Source organism: Camelina sativa, chromosome 14, assembly GCF_000633955.1.
Source record: "Camelina sativa cultivar DH55 chromosome 14, Cs, whole genome shotgun sequence".
Classification (NCBI taxonomy): Eukaryota; Viridiplantae; Streptophyta; class Magnoliopsida; order Brassicales; family Brassicaceae; genus Camelina; species Camelina sativa.
In genome coordinates, this window is record NC_025698.1 from 30,382,334 (window position 1) to 30,400,668 (window position 18,335).

At 36.5% G+C, this 18,335-nt stretch overlaps 2 protein-coding genes and 1 pseudogene across 2 annotated transcripts; 2 read left to right on the forward strand and 1 right to left on the reverse strand.

Moving 5' to 3' along the window:
* Nucleotides 5,821-6,315, forward strand: LOC104742933. Its single transcript, XM_010464016.2, has one exon. It carries the CDS (start codon nt 5,881-5,883, stop codon nt 6,253-6,255), a length of 375 nt encoding a protein of 124 aa, XP_010462318.1. The 5' UTR covers nt 5,821-5,880; the 3' UTR covers nt 6,256-6,315.
* Nucleotides 13,863-16,953, forward strand: LOC104742935 (annotated as a pseudogene).
* Nucleotides 16,911-18,254, reverse strand: LOC104742934 (transcription initiation factor TFIID subunit 9-like). Its single transcript, XM_010464018.2, has 3 exons — nt 18,079-18,254; nt 17,580-17,847; nt 16,911-17,318 (listed from the first exon to the last, which is right to left on the reverse strand). Exons 1-3 carry the CDS (start codon nt 18,237-18,239, stop codon nt 17,031-17,033), a joined length of 717 nt encoding a protein of 238 aa, XP_010462320.1. The 5' UTR covers nt 18,240-18,254; the 3' UTR covers nt 16,911-17,030.

An 18,335-nucleotide genomic window follows, 5' to 3' on the forward strand; every position in this document is an offset into this window, starting at 1 on the left:
TGATGACAAAAATAAAAAGAACAAGAAGTCAAATATATCATTTTCTTGGTGAATGGTTTCCAAATTACACTATATAGCATTAGCATAGCTTACATGTACTTATTGATTCTCTCGCATTTAATTGAATAGACTATGGAGAACAAAATGGGTCCAGTAGAGCAATGTGAAGTATGTGCCGTCGTGGAGACCAAGGCGTAAGGCTAGTCATGTCGTAGAAACTTTATCCACATGCATTTATATATTTCTTCTCTTGCGCAGGAAGTAAACATATTACGTGATAGCTTATGTCATTAGTCATTTGACCCTTTTTATAAGGGTAAGTATAATATATATACATTTTGATGCCATATATCAAAATCTCCTAACATTATAAATATATACAGTAAAACCTCTATAAATTAATACTCTATAAATTAATAAACACTATAAATTAATAAAATGTTTTAGTCCCAATATTATTAATTAATAGAGGTTTTACTGTATATAGTACATAAATATAAAGATATAATAGTGTTGGAATATGCTCAACTTAGGACAAGACATCCAAGAACATGTTATATCTTATTGCTCTGTTCTCGCAAAATGACAACTCTGACACTCATATGGGTTGTTTTAATTATTTTTGGGCTTATGTATATGCCTTTTTGATGTTTCTACTGATCAGTTTGATGTTGGATTTATATATGCGCATAACAATTATTTTATGTGAAATCACCAGATTGAAAACCATTAGTATATATATGATCGATACTCATGCATGTTATATATTATGTTACTTTTTTTTTTTTGAACAAACTAAGTTTTCTTTCATTCATCGGACCAAGCAAATAGGATTACAAAGTTTGAGAGTTTTTAAAGCTAAAACTGAATAATACACATAAGCAACAAACTGAAAGATAGGTAAGTCAATAGTCATGGCCAAAAGGTGTTGGAGATTTGAGTAAAGCATCAAACCGCAAGCGAGCTCAAGGTGCTTCGACGCCATATTCACAAGCAAGGTGGAGATGTGGTTGATGGTCCTTATCAAAATGACATTGGGACGTTGAATGGGTTTCCATAGCCGAGAGACACAATGGTTTGTTTGGCTCATTGGAAATGAGGAGGGTGGTAGAGGGATTGAAGTTGGGGATGGCTTTCTTGAGGAAGGTTCGGTAACCACACTTCTATGAGATATGATCATAATGCCGATATTCTTCAGACTTTGCCAGAGGAGAGCATAAATCCTAGCTTTTTTTATTTGTTCTTGATAACATTCAGGCCATAAGGATGATATGTAGGGAAGAGTAGGAAGGTTTCGGTAATCTCCTCTCCTTAAAGAAAAGACCGTAATGCCGATCTTCCTGGGGCATCCGGTCTCAGAGCAACTAGTGCAAGGTAGCAAATGGGGTACTTGGGAGCACAACGGAGACATATAGAGTAGACATAAGAGGAACCGGTAACCTTCTCTCAATAGAGAAGAAGTCATAATGCCGGTCCTCATCAATCTATGGTGGTCAGAGGTAGGGACCCTAAGCGATTCTAATGGCAAGGTTCTCAAGTAAACTTTGCAACAACAGAGCAACGATGAGTGATTATGTTCGAATTGCAGTCTTCAGACAATTGAAGCAATAAATCGACACAAAGGTATGCTACGGGAAAGCAATTAAAGACTTGTAACAGACCTGGATTTGTGAAGTACAAGGATTGGGTCTCGGGGGCTTATCGAGGTCATGCACAGCTCCGTCGTTAACATAGAGCTCCTGTCCAACTGCGACCAAACAATCGGCTTGGTGAGGGGACCTAGATCCGAGGAGCAGAGAGATGATAAACTTGACTTCAAGGGACGCATGTGGCAAGGACGAAACACAAGGTGAGGAAGGCGAATTGGAGTCTCAGATTTTGCGTTTGGGGGCTGGTAACTCGTGAGAATCATCTCACTGGGAGAAACTACCAGAAGAGACAGAGGGAGATGGAGGGGATGAAGCTGAAGCATAGCCGGATTTTTTGAGCGTAGACTTGGTGAACCTCCAGAGCGTTCACCGTCAAACCAGACAAAAAGTGGACTTAGGTAGAAGAGGAGAACACGAGGGTGATAGAGCAGTTTCCCGGCGATGCCGATCTGATTCGACGCCGCCGAGGATTGAAATCTTGGGGGTCGTGCGAGAGAGAGCGGCTAGGACGAACACTCTGATATGTTGAAAGTATATATTATGTTACTATGTTAGCAAAAGTTTATTATTCATCAGAATAACAGGGAATCGTTTGTTTATGAAAACAAAACAGAGAATCCATTGTATGTAAATTTGTTTTGATATTTAGTTACAATTTACAAATAATCAATTATTTGGATTTAAAGTTGTAATTAAACTTAGTTTAATATACTTGATAATGAATGATATATATAATATGTTTTCCTATAGAAAACTGTATCCGTTTATCATCTTACTCAAGTAATGTGGACCATGGACAATATAAAATATACTATTGAATTAACAACCATTAAGCTGAAGACAAACTATGCGATATGACTCATCTTGTCAATCATTGAAATTTCTTGTTATCATAGCATTGTAATAAAGCATACGAAAATAAGAAGACATGTGTTTATTACAAAGTGTTTTAAAATTTACAGAAATGTTTTTATGGTTGAAAAATGGAAGACATGAAAACAAAGTTCATGCTCTCTACATGAGCCCTCTAAATTAAACAGTCTATTTGCTCTGCGATATTATTGGAAACACAAGAAAACATAAAATGTGTTGCCCATTTCTAATCTAATTGATACATCTCTCACTTGGCTCCCCTACCTTCCTTTGTTTTGTTTTCGTTTCAAACAAATATGTGATGATCAGGTTACAATTATTGGGTCTATCTATTTATTAATAGGGAGGATTACTAGGTCGTAAATCGTTGTTTATTACTAGAATGGGGGTAAGGAGGTTTGATTCTAAATGGCAAAATTGCCCTTGGAGAAATGTGTAACGAAAAAAATAATTACGAAACATGCCATCGTAATTAAAAGCCACGTAGGAAAGAGAGTGTTAAAAGGGAGCTGTGTTTGGAGGGAAAATATCCCGCCAATCCATAAGTCTACTATTGTAGTTACGGTAGAGTTAGATGAGGTTGGTAGAGTTAGTGAATAGATTTATAGATTTTCATAGAGTAATGATGTAGATTGAAGTAGAGTGGTGGTAGAGATATAGTTATATGAGAGAGTTAAAACACTAGTAGAGTTAAGCGACAGAGATATAAATAGTTATGGTAGAATTAGTAAAACTCGTAGAGTTATGAGGTAGAGTAAGCATCAGCCGTAGACTTAACTTCAGTGGTGGTAGAGTAAGCACGAAAAAGATTCTTAGAGTTATGGGCGAAATAGAGATAGGCGATAGACTTAATTGTAGTGGTGGTAGAGTAAGAAGGTAGAATTGAGTTATATAGCATACTAATAAATAGTGACAGCAGAGTTATTGTTGATGATAGAGTTATTGTTGAGAATAGAGTTTTTGAATTATGTTGTGGCACAGCTAACGTTTACTAAAATAGGTTAAAATTTGTAGACTTAGAATTTCGTGTGGTGATAGAGTTAGTAGATTAGAAAAATAATTTTTAGGTTAAATGAGATTGCCTAAATGATGAAAAGACAAAATTGCCCTAAACGAAAAATACTGAATTTGTAGTAAGTTAGATATGTATTTTCTGGTAAAGTGCTGATGGAGATCACTATAATTGCAAATTTTTGTATGGCCTAAGATGGGCTAAGAGAGTTAACTTATACTTATCTAGTTATCTTCATGATCTAAAAACAAATCATGTTGTTTTCATTTGCCTCCTTGGTATGTACATGTTATAATAAAGTTTGAGGCAATTGAGTTGGGTTTATAAATGTGATCAAGCCAATTGGATATATGCACAATAAAGCTATTGGTGGTATGAATTGCATATAAGTGGTATGAAGCTACTCAAAGAGTCCATGAAGAACAAAATAATAATTTCATAAATTTCAAAACAAGACAATATCCCAAGTTGTTTTAATTTGTATTTATCCAAACATAAAGAATAGAGGTATACAGTAAGCCTATATAATTCACTGGAGATAACATAACATCATGTCGTTTCTTCTTACAATATGATCACTAAGGACTAAACATAAACACCATGTCGTAGCTCTTTGTTCTGCCAGTGTTGAAGTTGGTTATGAGCTCATCTACAACCAAAACGTGAAACTTTAAAAACAAGAACCTGCATTTCAAAAACCAAAACCAAAACTTGCAGTTTTTGAAAAACTAGAACCTGCATTTTGAAAACCAAAACCAGAACCTACAGTTTTTGAAAACCAAAACCAGAACCTGCATTTTAAACTAGAACCAACAGCCATAATAGCACCCTAGAGATTTGAGAACAACAAGATAATTAGATATAGCTTGTAACCACTGATCATATAGAGGCAAATTCAATTTTATTTTACATACCTATCATGGCGGAATAATATATATCCTTAATCACAATCCTTAAACACACTTCACATGTGTATCATCTAAAAAGTAAAGAAAAGGAAGCAACAAGATGAAAGCAAAAATATGGTTTAGAAAGCAACAAGATGAACGCAAAAATAGAAACTTGTAACACTCAAGGAAGGGAAAAGACGTAATAGTTCTCTCTTACCCTGTCATATGTGTCCGACCATATGTTGTTTTCAGTCCCGTTATACCACAAAGGCACAAAGTGCTGCAGGGACACGAACAGAAACACAAAATGCATTAAAACATCAGATCATGAGGAAATAACCAAGAGGTCAATTCAAACATGAAACATCAAATCGCATGACAACAACAATCCTCTATTTCTGAAGTCATGATTACAGAGCAACATTTCACTAATCAAATTCATCACATCTAATCCATACAAAAAATGAAAAATCGAACTCAGTCCGTTCATCGTGGATCAAATAACATAGAAGATTTGAATCCGGATCAATACATTAATCCAAATAAATCAATCATGAATTCAGATAATAGATTTTTTTTTAAAAACGAGATACGAATCGAGAGGAAAGAGGATCGAGACCTTGACACCATCGACGGAAAGGAAACCGCTGAGGATACACTCTTTGAGACCGGTGACAAGAATGATAACCTCGTATTCTTCATCCATGGCTGATTCTGAAAGGTTCGTAGAGCAGAAGAGAAAAAGAGATCGGACAGAGAATTTTTTTTCGGCCATCGCCGGCTATTAGAGAATTTTTTTTCTTGACGGCTAGGGCGAAAAGTTTTTGTTTTCGAAAGAAAGAAGAGTTTTTATTTTTTTCTCCCAAAAATAATTTTTAATGGCACTTATGTAAATACAAGATTATAAAAGTGGTTTAAAGTACATTCTAGTAAGTTAGTAATATTCTAGTAAGTTAAAAAAAACAGATACTAGTAATAAACTACCATTTATGCACTAGTATAGTAATTCTTTCTTATTAATATTATGTATAGCTTTACTAGCTAACATTTCTCAATCAACGTCTTTGTTTAGCCTATCCGAAGTAATAGTAGTATATATAAGAATCCGAAACAAAGACATATATGTGAGATTGATGTGTGGTCAGGCTGAGTTTTATGTCAAATTGTCGTGACATATAGGCCATATCTCTTAAATTAAAAACCACATATACTAATGTATTGTATAATTTACAACCATAAAATAGTACTATTTTACGGAATATGTCACATGTCACATGAAAGGTCACTGACCCCAAAAACTAAAATGTTTACACATTAATATTTATTTTCCTATTACGTGTATGTGTGTGTATATATATATTAGTTTCTCAGTATGGTGACCCTCTAAAACATAATATATCTCTCTTTCTCTTTCTCTTTCTCTTTTTTTTTCCCAAATTTGTAACCCACAAATAATATGGATCAGCGCATCGCCGCAACCTCAGTCTTCAGGTGGTCTCGGAGTCGTCGGAAGATTCATATCCGCCGTCGTAAGTCACAGGTGGTACGTCTTGGCGGGAAGAGCAATGCGGTGTTACGTGGCGGATTCTCGTTGAAGAAGATGGTGAGGAGGATGAAGCTGAGGTGGTTGAAGCTGCACTATGTGAGACTTGTCAAGAAGATCAAAGGTTTTTATCGTAATTTGGTTAAAGAGTTCGTAGACGCAGGAGCTGAGCTTGAAGCGATTCAGCAGCGAATGGCGGTTGAAGCGGCTTCGTTTGCGGTTCCCGGTTTAGGTCTCTCTTTCTCTTCCTTGTCAGTCCATGACCGAGCACGGTATTTTATTGTATAGTGACGATATTAAAATTTTATTCATTGTAACTTTTATTTTATTTTATTTTTGCTGTTGTATCTTATAAACTACTTATTATATATATATATATATATATATATATATATATATATATATATCGTGATTTCGTATTTCTTGGAATATCACTGCAAGAACGAAACTATCAGTATATGATTAAATATTTTCTTACTATTTACGATTTCAATTTGTTCATAACTGTAAAAGACTTGTTCGCAAAACAAAACAATTATAATCTTATGGTAAGATATATGGTTACTGCTATATAACATCAGCTCCAACTAAATAAACTTGTCCACGTAATACAAATTAAGTAATTGCCATTCACTCTGGTGAAAGGTGAAAACTAAAATTAATTAACATTTCGTTTGTTACTATATATTGTCACTATGATAGATTAAACTCCACAAATGATAACAGTTTATACATCATACATACACTAATTTGATGAGAAAAGCGAATTAAGTATAGCTAGAAATGATTATTATTTTACAACAATGTTTTTGTTTTTACAATATAAAATTACTAACACTTGAATACATTATATAAGCGTGTATATGTATGGGGCATGGTAACGTGATTAAATGATCATGGCCATGGGATGAGATGAGTAATATATCTTGTATTGTAAGTGATTGAGTTAAGGTGCATGCCTTGCTGGAAATGTAATCAGACGATGAATTAAGAAATAAATGATCATTTGATATTCAGATCTTTATTGATACTGTGTACTCTGTTCCTTTCTTTTTATTATTATTTTTTTTTTTATATCAACAAACACTCCATTAAATTAAGTTACAAGGTTTTTGGTACTCCTTTCTAGCGGGAGCATAATGCAACCAACTAACTTACATAGGAGGAAAGAAAACCACGGTATGTTGTTTAAACAAGAGTATAATATCCGGGTGAAACTACAACAGAAGAAATAACAAGCTTGAACGCTAACAGACAAATAGCTAAAGCAAAGATAAAGAGCTACTGAAACCATAAAGATAGTGAGAACCACCAAGGAGATATGCCACATGAAGTGACGGGAGGTTAACCAAGACCGAATCACTGGCCGCATAACGACAAATTGCCACACTGGAATACAAAGATTCCGACGGGTTTTTAAAAACCTAATTCGCACTAAAGATGATGAATCTTCAGCTCCCTGAAAAGGGAGGCAACATGTAGGTTAGAAAGAAGTTCCCAAGAGTCGAGTGCCGGAAGAAGGGTCCAAGATAGAACCACCTTGCCACACCACGTTGCAAGATCTGAACCAAGTGGATAAGGAAGATTGGAGATTATGATGAAACTATGTAGTCAAAGGACATTGACATGAGGAGGAAATTTTTGCGTTATATCTCTTAATACATAAGGAATGTCTCTCATTAGATGAGGAAATTAAAATGTTTAAAATGTTTTCACTAAGCTGGCAGCTTAGTGAGGAAAGTCTCTCATTAAATGTGTTATATCCAAGCTGCTCGCTTTCAGAGGTGAATCTCATCGGCATCAGAGTCGGCCAACTACAAGTAGAGAGGGAGGGGGATGTGGATCTAGAGAATGCTTGAACAAAGTCTTCGAAACCTACTAATAAGGAGCAACCAACTTTATTCTTTGATAAATTGTTACGTACTAGAGGAGCTCCATTCAATTGCCATACACCAGCACGCAAAATTCCAAACCGGCGTACAAACTGCCTAAAAAAGCCACGGTATCTCAACACCGAAATGTGAACATTATCGTCACACTTTCGGCTTCTATCTAACATTTTTGAAAAGAGATCCACGACAGGATCACCTCTCAACAGACAAACTCGTCGCTTCCCCATAAAATTATAATATTTTAACACACTCATATGGACTTTGAACGATTGCTTTAAGATTCGAGAATCTCTATGCTTAGTAGTACCAACTTGAATTAATTCTCAGTTTTCCACTTTTGATTGATTGTATCCGACAGTATTCAGGTTTTTCACATGCATGTATACCGTTACTGTTTCAAATAAATTTACATTGCTTTTGCTTTTTTATTTTAGTTGAACAGCTGAATACTTCATTAATCATAGCGCAGAACATATATACAAAGTTGTTATATATGTAAAATATCTTCTAGAAAACTAAGAGCAACTCCATTTGGAGTCTCTCTCATTGAGGTGACATAGAAGAAGACAAAATTGAAGAGAGTGGCTGATTTTGAACTTTGGATATAGGGTACAAAGGTTTTATCAGATTCAAACCAATCGGTTTGAATGAGAGTCGATTTAAACCCGAGCCAAACCGATAATATATATAGAACAAAAATAATCAAAGCTTCCTTTCGGTTTCTGCCTGAAACCGAAGTAGAAAGAACCCAGGCACCCAAACTCCGCTGGTTTGTCCCGGTTTGGATAGATCGGTTCGGTCGAAATTTCTTCTGTTTTTGCCATCTGCACGTGGACCTTGCCCGGATGCATATACAAGTGGCCAGGTTCAAAAACACTGCTTAGCATGTACGCACTGTTATTGGACATATTTACTTTCTCTTGTTTGTATCACAAACCACTGTTCTACTCAACGTTAATGAAGAAACACTCATGTTTGATTCTGCAATTATAACGTACTCCTCCTGTCAATTAAGCTTCTCATATCCTCTCGTTAGGAGAACTTGCACGGTACAACTTCTACCACGACATCTCACAGGGCTGAATCTTAGTTGTAACCCATATCTCCATCTCTCTAATGCATCACACCTCTTATATAACACACCAAGCTGTTCTTTTCTAACATCAAGAACCTTCTGGGAATTTATGAAACTTTTGTGAAGTCGAATTCATGGAACTTTTATTCAACGCGGGAATTCAAGAACCTTCCGGGAATGACTTTAGTTTAGAATACATACACTTGGCTCTCAAAATTTTCATGATTTAGTGCACTCATACCTCAAGATTGTGGTTCTTGTTGTCATCATATCCGAGATCATACCTATATATCTAACATGTGGTTATTATTACTGAGTTCGATCCATTTGGTTTGCCCCAAATGCGGGTTCCAACCCACTAGCCAAGTGTTGTTGTCCTAGTTAATGACACATAACAATAAGCCTTTGAAGTTATGGATGCGACCGATATCACAATTACATGATGACTATTCTTACCCATTCTCTTAGTACGTAGATGGATCAATTTTTCGTCGTGGATTCCATGGAGATTGACGCTCACAAAACAAGCCCTAAAATCACACATCATGATTCATGAACACCCTTTGCTATATCAAGGTGTTTCTTTGTAAATCTCGTCTCCCGTTCCATATCGTTTGCAAGTGAATCTCACTGTGCTATGGGAACCCTATAGAGAGTACCCTCTACCAAATCCTGAGGAAGATAGACATCGTCATTCTAAAAAGTAGGGTTTCACTTGCCCTATGTTTTATTTTGTTACGTTTTATGGATCTCAGAGCATTTCCATTGGTAATACTCACATGAATGTCTTAAATTTTAAATAATATTAAATATAATACTAATTTAATTTTAGATCTTTACTAACTTCTTTTTATTTTTTTCTCCTCCCATTAGTCATCCTCAATTATGAGTGTCTTTACCATGTATGATATAACTTAACTTAAATGAGAAACAAAAATGAAGCAACAATTGGCTTTTGAATCTTTATTGTTGGAACTGAGAAACAAAAATGAAGCAACACTACTCAAATTATTATACTGGATTATTCACCTTTAAGTTCGTCTCATCTCCTTTGTAACAGAGCTCTCCGGTTTGTCATCACTGGACAGGAATTACCTGCAACGCAAACCATGATCGAGTTGTATCCGTTAGATTGCTTGGATTCAACGGTTTGATTCCTCGTTTGATGTTAAGCTCTGCATCTTCACTTCTTCCTATTTCTCCTCTTCTCTGGTTCTTTAACTTCATGATAATGGTTGTTATCCTGCATTCACCACTAACCGAATAAATATATAACGTATGAAATAACTAACAAATATGGCCTATTATATATCCAAATATACAAACCGGGTAATCATCACCAATATAGATCAAATCATCATCATCAAACTTGGAGGAAAACAAGAGAGTTAAATTATAGTTTACCTCCATCCATAGAAGCAGAGAAGATTCCCTTACTCCATACACGAGACTCCATAACGATGACCATCCATTGCTCCTACAAACGGCCTTGTGATTATCTACACAACAAAACAAGTTTGCAATTTTATCCCCAAAACTAATCAACTCTAATCTGCAATTAAAGCAAAAGAGGTTAATAATATGGTTTTAAAAATCGACAAGTGACTTTGCGTTTGAAATGTAACAGAGGTCCAAACCTGAGTTTATCATCCACAAAATCCATCTTGGTTCCACTCTGCTTCAACTAGCTGCAACTTCTCAATGTTAAATTCCTGTAACATCAAAATGCTTTTACAGTTAGAAACAAAAAAACTAGTTTCTTCACAATGCATATCTTCTTCTTCTTCTTCTTCTTCTTCTTCTTCTCTTTGATTCTCTGTTTTATTCTGATTTCTTCATCTCAGACTCTTGAAGACGACAAGAAAACTTTGCTTGATTTCTTGTCTTATTATTATAGTATTCATCTACAAGTTTCTTATTTGTTCTTGGTTCTATTCTCAGCAAGAAATTAAGGAAACTCCTATGACAAACACGTAAAAGATGTAAGTGCAACAATATATGTAGACATTGAATCTGTTCTAAACTGAATCTATTCAAAGTTAAAACAACGCTGTTTTCTTCTCCACAGTGGATCAAAATTTCTTAGGGCAGTCACATCTTCTAAATTCATCATCTATACTCAAACATAGAACACACCAAATAGGAACAAGAAAAGATGCTAAATCCCAGTAGTGACATGAACAACACCAAACCGGAACAAAGTTATCTCAGATGATAATATCAAGTAAATAAGCAAACTCCTCATCAACTGCCACGTATCCTATAACCAATTATTCTGTCATCATTGCATGGTAAGGCTAATGAGAACTGAATACGTAAGTAGTAACAAAAGGGTCACACTTTGAGTTAACTATATCACAAAATGCCCTCGATCAGTATACAATGAATTCGAACTCAATTGTTACAGATGAACTTGTAAAAAGCAATACCAGATCCAACACAAAAATCAGAAATACAAACCAGAGCATCATATTTTTAACTTCCAATCAAATATCAAACTAAAACCCAGATCAACAATTAGCACAAAAGGGGAAACAAAACCAAAAAAATGAAAGCTTACCAACCCAAATCTTCTGAAGCAGAAATCAAAATCAACAAAATCTAACAGCTGAAAGGGATTACAAAATTATACCCCAAAAAAAAAGAGGAAGAAGATATATTGTAGAACATACCGCCATGGATTTGATTGCTCTCACGCAGATTCAGAGATTGAGGCCTATAAACCAAAACGAGCTTCGAGATCGATGGGAACTTGGATTGGGTTGTGATTCAGATTTTGAAAATTCGATTTTTGGTTTCGACTTTCTGTTCTGTCGAAAGAGAGAGAGAGAAGCAAACCCAAAAAAAAAAGAAAAAAAGAAAACAAAAAAAAAACTAAACAGAAGCAATAGAAACATGACACGTGGCGGGTCTCTGAACTCATAATATCATCTGCGCAGTTCTGTGGGATAAAACAATTAAATCTTTATTTTTATTTCTTTTTATTATTAAAAAAAATATAACAGATCCCATCGGTTATTACCCATGGGAATGCTCTCATAAATCTTTAGCCTGTCCTCGTTGATTTTGTTTCTTAAATTATTTTTAATAATATAAAGAAAGATATCAAGTAAGAAAAGTTTCCCACATTCCTTATATTAGAAACGTCCCTTTAATTTGTTGAAGAATGTTTATTGCTTATTTTATTATTATTTTGGACTAAGGAAAATTTTAAGAAACCCTTTACAAACACCAACGAGGATAATCTTATAACCCAACACACAAAAAACTGATCACCAAAATGGGCATAATTAAAAGTTTAGCTTGGTGAGAGAAAGCCCATAAGGTCACACCACCGGCCGGTCCACAAAAACAAAACCAAATCAAGCCAGCCCAATAAACCAAACAGACTAAACCGAATTTAAACACGTTGTGACGAATGTACTACGTACGTTAGTTATTACGTGGTTGCGTGTGGAATAGAAGAAGTCCCATGTGGTTAAGTCTCTTGGGTGACTAAAGTTTGCACGTTGCCTCTTACCACAGATGCTTCTAACATAACCACTTCTAATTTTCTTTTGTTTATTTTGTGAATCGTTCACCCCTCCTGTAATAAAGTACAATTTCACGGAACTGAACCCTTTTTATTTTAATTAACCAAAATTAGAAGAAAATATCATATACCTATTTGAAAATTTTAATCAATCGAACGTATAGATCGAAGATGTAATTAATCAACTGATTAACGTTTTCGTGTGCTGCTTATTTACACGTGAATATCATGCATATATGCATTTTTCATTTCTCCGACCAATAATGAGGTTGAGGTCTAATTTGACTTGATTTAGACATGTAAATTGTAAGAAAAAGTTAAATAAATTGAATCGTAAGTCAAAATACAAAAACAAGTGTTGGTATTTTTGATTTGAGACCGGTAAGTTGAACAATATATATTGTCGTGATTAGTTTTGACGGCTATGATATAAATCGCAAGACTCAAACACGACCGTCGATTCTACACTATGGTAAACGACGACTCCCACAAGTCACGGAGGCTGAGCGGCTGAGCCTTGAGCGTAGACGCTGACCTGGCACACAAATGTAAAACTTGGCCACCAATTAAGACACTTGTCTACTTTTGCTCCGTCCTCTTGAACCACGTGGCATATGTTTTTTTTTTCTTTTCCTTCTTCGAGAGTTCGTCGGCGTCCTTATCAAAAAATGATTTCTTGAAGAAAATAAAAGTTTGCTAATAATAGTTTTAACTTGTAGGCCTAGAAGGCAAACCGAGTGAAATGTATATGGGAATGTCTATATTGTCCTTAAGGTACAGCACTCGGTGATTTGGGTTAAATATGTGATTAGGAGTCAACAACAACACTAAATACTACTCCAAACAATCAATCGACCACATTTAAAATGTTTACACAAACAAATGTTATTTTTGATGACTTTCATTCCATTCATCAACGGACGTAAATATTTGTAAGTGTTTGTAATATATATATATATATATATTTTCTTTTTGTGTGAAGAGAAAAAAAATTGGGATTCCTCATCCACAAATAGATTCAATAAATCAAGAAAAAATCCCAGACAAAATAAAACATTTAGAATCTCAACAGTGGATCCCACTTCCGATCATTTGCTGATTTTTTCTCGAATAATTCTAGATATATATTTTTTTTTTAAATATACAAATTTCGAGATTATTATCATAATTACAACTTTTAAATTCGGGAAAAAAGTTTAGTGAGTGTGTAAAAAATCAGATCGAACAAAAAAGTACCCGAAAATGGTTTATTTATAGATTTATGGATAACAATATTACTAAAATAACAATTAGAGTTAGTAATTCTCTGATTAAAACGAAAGGGTAATTAAGTAACTTCGTTATGCTCAGCTTCGCCTCGATTGCTGGATTTAACGGGCGAATAAGAACACCCACCACCACCACCAGGCTCCAACGATAGATTATTTTCGTTTCTTTCTTTCTTCGGAAATCATTAAGTAGAAGAAAAAACAAAATTTCTCAATTTCTCCCTCACAACCTCTTTGTTTTCTCTGATTTAATTAGGTTTTCCCCTTTTCAATTTTCGTGTTTTGGAATTGTATATACTTAGATTCGATTTGTTCATAGATCTACGATTTTAGAGCTTTCTAGGAAAAATTTCTTCGTTTTCCCGAGAAATTGACGAAGCTTTTGGAGTCAATTCCGAGATTTCTTAACGATTTCCGAATCAGAAGAACCAGAGAAGAGAGCTTCAAATGGTGGTAGCGACGACCATAGCGCTTTACGCCAGTCCAGCGAGCACTATATGCTCTACAGCTCACCAGATCAATGCTCATATCTCTTGTGATCTCGATCTCAACTCCAGGTCTTCTCCGGGGTCTTCTTCCACGTCTTCCCCCACAATCGGAGGTCTCTCTTTGCTTTTCTCCGGCACATCCGTCAAATCATCAACCTCTTCCTCCTCATCGTCGCATCCAACGATAGGAGATGAGCTGGCTTCGATACGCCATGATCGTAGCGACGATCGGACCTTAAGCGGCTCCTTCTGTTATTCTCCGAGCAAATTCATCGGTTCTTCGTACCTTAAACGTGATCACCATAGCCCTGTCTCCGTGCTTCACGGTCCGATCTCATCTAGCAACAGTCCTCCGATGAGGATTTCGAGAGATCGGAACTTAGATGGTGGCTCTGCTCTCTGTGTGGGATCTAGCAGATTGTTCAATGGTTTCGTCAGGAAAGCTATTGGCTCTTGTGTTGATTACGATACAGACTCTGTTCTTGTCGATGAGCAGCTACCATTCGCCATGGACAATGGTTTCGAAGGGGAAAGAAGACAACCATATGCTAGGGATTTGCTTAGACGTGCTCAATCGAAACACAAAATCTTCGAAGATGAAAATGTGGTCAAAGCATTTTACGAAGCTGAGAAAGCTCATAGAGGACAGGTGTGTGATTGTGAAGAAGAACTTTATATATCACAAACTTGTCAAATAATTTTTGTTTTGATTTTGCTCATTGCTGTGTTTGAATCAGATGAGAGCAAATGGTGATCCTTACCTGCAACATTGTGTTGAGACTGCAATGTTGTTAGCTGACATTGGAGCTAATTCGACCGTTGTTGTAGCTGGTATTCTACACGATACTTTAGACGACTCGTTCATGAGCTATGATTATATTCTCAGAACTTTTGGATCAGGAGTTGCTGATCTTGTTGAAGGGGTAAGTAAAGAAACAGCCATGAATGTGTTTCATCTAAAAGCTTGTTTTATGGTTGAGACTTTAGATTTAATTGAGTTCTGTCTTCTTATCGCGTTAGGTGTCTAAGCTTAGCCAACTAAGTAAACTTGCTCGGGAAAACAACACGGCATGTAAAACCGTTGAAGCAGATCGTTTGCACACTATGTTTCTTGCAATGGCAGACGCGAGAGCTGTTCTTATAAAGTTAGCTGATCGGTTACATAACATGATGACGCTCTATGCTTTGCCGCCAATGAAGCAGCAAAGGTTCGCTAAAGAGACTCTGGAGATATTTGCGCCTTTGGCTAATCGTCTGGGAATCTCTACCTGGAAAGTTGAGCTCGAAAATCTGTGTTTCAAGCATCTCCATCCTGATCAGCACCACGAGATGTCTGCTATGCTTGAGGATTCATTCGATGAAGCTATGATTACTTCAGCAATTGAGAAATTGGAGCAAGCGCTTAAGAAAGAAGGCATTTCTTACCATGTTCTCTCTGGACGACACAAGAGCTTGTATAGTATCTATTGCAAGATGTTGAAGTAAGTTCTCATTTCCTCTTTATTCGAAAGTGCTTGTTGGTTAATCGGCTTCACAGAGAGAACCAGAATACTGACACTTCATTTTGTACCAGGAAAAAGCTAACCATGGATGAAATTCATGACATTCATGGCTTACGTTTGATTGTTGACAATGAGAAAGATAGTTACAAGGCCTTAGGAGTAGTTCACAAGCTATGGTCTGAAGTTCCTAGAAAGCTGAAAGATTACATTTCTCATCCCAAGTTCAACGGGTAGGTTCTGCAAACCGGTTGAAGCTTATAATGATGCAGGCTACTTCATTCTCTAATCATCTAACTTTGGGCTTTTGGAATTTTAGGTACCAATCTTTGCATGCAGTAGTAAGGGGTGATGGAACTATTCCGCTTGAAGTTCAAATACGCACAAAGGAGATGCATTTGCAAGCTGAATTTGGGTTTGCAGCTCACTGGAGATACAAGGAAGGTGACTGCAAACACTCTTCATTTGTGCTTTAGATGGTTGAATGGGCAAGATGGGTTGTGACCTGGCATTTTGAAACCATGAGCAAAGACAAATCCTCGGTCTGCTCTTCGGAGCCCTTGTGCAGTTTCCCGTCTCACATTGAAGATTGTCCATTTTCTTATAAGCCCAAATGGCAACCAAGACGGACCAGTCTATGTCATTGTAATCGAAAATGAGAAGGTTAGTTATGATCACCTACAAATTCTTCTCATTGAAGATGTTTCTTTGCTTGGAGTATAATTTGATAAACCTGAAAATGCAGATGACTGTGCAAGAGTTTCCTGTGAATTCCACAGTTTCGGACCTGTTAAGCAGAGCAGGACCAGGGAGCTCGAGATGGTCAATGTACAGCATCCCGGCAAAGGAAGAGCTAAGGCCAAGACTAAACCAGACACCTGTAAGTGATCTAAAATGCAAGCTGGAGATGGGAGATGTGGTGGAGCTCACTCCAGCCATACCTGACAAGTCTCTGACTGAATATAGAGAGGAGAATCAGCGGATGTATGATCGGGGGCTTGCGTTTTCACGCCCTCACCGTGCAGCTGCTGGTACCATGGTTGGCTGGGGAAGCTAACAGATTATCTTAATTACCTTTGTTCATGTATATATACTATAGTTGCATATATAGTAATGCTTCAGAAGATTTGTTGTATCTTTGGTATTGTGATTTCTAATAGTGTATATATATATATATATTGCTCATATGTTCTACGAAAACTGACTCTGGTCATTAATATATGATTCTCTTACATTCTACTCCTTGATACCACATATGGTCATTAATAATAATTCTGTTACTACATTAACATAATAGTCTTTTGTGTATCTACTTATTGGGTCTTCTAGAGAGAGGGAAAGAGACTCTTTGGGGAGTTTGACCTGGGAGGTCTGATGTTTGTTGTTGCTGCTGTTCTTGCGAGGACTCCGCAGGATCTGTCATTTCTTCATCCTCCTCAGTTTCTTCAGGTTCTGTGGAAGCTGACTTCCTTGGTATCACAAGCTGGTAGTTTGGGGTCAGCAATGTGTCCTGTTCAGGTGGAAGAGGAACACCCGGTCCTGCTATCGATTTTGGCAAAGGGATCTTGTTCCTACTTGCAGCAAGTTCTAGCAGAACCTAATTCAAACATCCAAAAACAAAGACATCGAGATTACAAAATCATACGACATGGATTTGGCAGACGAAAACATTTGAGGTTCTCCGTAATGCACTAATGTGGCAAGAGGGTTACTGTTCACAAATCGTAACTAAGGTGATACTTTCCTAATGATCATTCACATAGCAGCTACCAAATGACTCTGGCCTTATCATATCTCTCTCTTTTCAGACAACAATCTCAAGAAAATGAAAAAAGGAATCGTCAACAACAATGCATACCTCTCTTGGAGGTGGCTGAGAGAAGCTGAAATTAACTTTGGATTGAATAGCGAGCTTCACATCATCACAGTCAATGTTGGATTTGCTAGCATGCTCTGAGTAAACCTGAGCATCTGTCAACACTTCCACCACATACCGGTACCATAGCTCCAGAAACTGGTGTATCACACGAGGCTCGTAGTCTTCTACACCCATCGACTTAAGCAGAGATCTCACAATCTTAGCATCTCTAGGTACATCCTCTTCACCTTCTCCAGCCATGTTTTCCCTAAACAAACTCAAAAGTAAAGCCTCAGAGTCAATTACGCACCGTTCTTACACAAAAAAACACAAGCAAACATCAAATAGGAGCTTCTATATCAAATAGATATGAATCGGAGCTCCACGAATCAGAAAAAACGAAGATGGAGATATGATTGACACAAGAGGAGATTTTAACCTAGCTTCATCAATAAGTACCAAAACACGATTTTCTAAACAACCAAGAGCCGATAAATACCTATCTCGTAGCAGATTTGGTGGATCGGTAATGGCAGAATCACGACGGAGGTTGATGAAATCGGCGACTAATCTCTCTCTCTTAGATCTGCTCAATTTATGGTTCTGGTTCGTAAATTTCACATAACGTTGAGGGTAAAACTGGACTATACGTATTTGCATTTAGCGGTTCTGAGCAGCTAAAATGGGGTTAGTTTAGTCTTTTGCAGTTAACTCGTGCATAGGCCCATTAAAGACCCAACTTAGAAACGACCGTCG

What these genes read in the sequence shown, in the direction of transcription:
- LOC104742933 (XM_010464016.2), top strand. Translation starts at nt 5,881, where the DNA reads ATGGATCAGCGCATCGCCGCAACCTCAGTCTTCAGGTGGTCTCGGAGT.
- LOC104742934 (XM_010464018.2), bottom strand. Translation starts at nt 18,239, where the DNA reads ATGCAAATACGTATAGTCCAGTTTTACCCTCAACGTTATGTGAAATTT. An exon ending in CCAAATCTGCTACGAGATAG is followed by an intron (nt 17,848 to 18,078) that starts GTATTTATCGGC and finishes GAGTTTGTTTAG; the next exon opens with GGAAAACATGGCTGGAGAAG. An exon ending in CTCAGCCACCTCCAAGAGAG is followed by an intron (nt 17,319 to 17,579) that starts GTATGCATTGTT and finishes TGTTTGAATTAG; the next exon opens with GTTCTGCTAGAACTTGCTGC.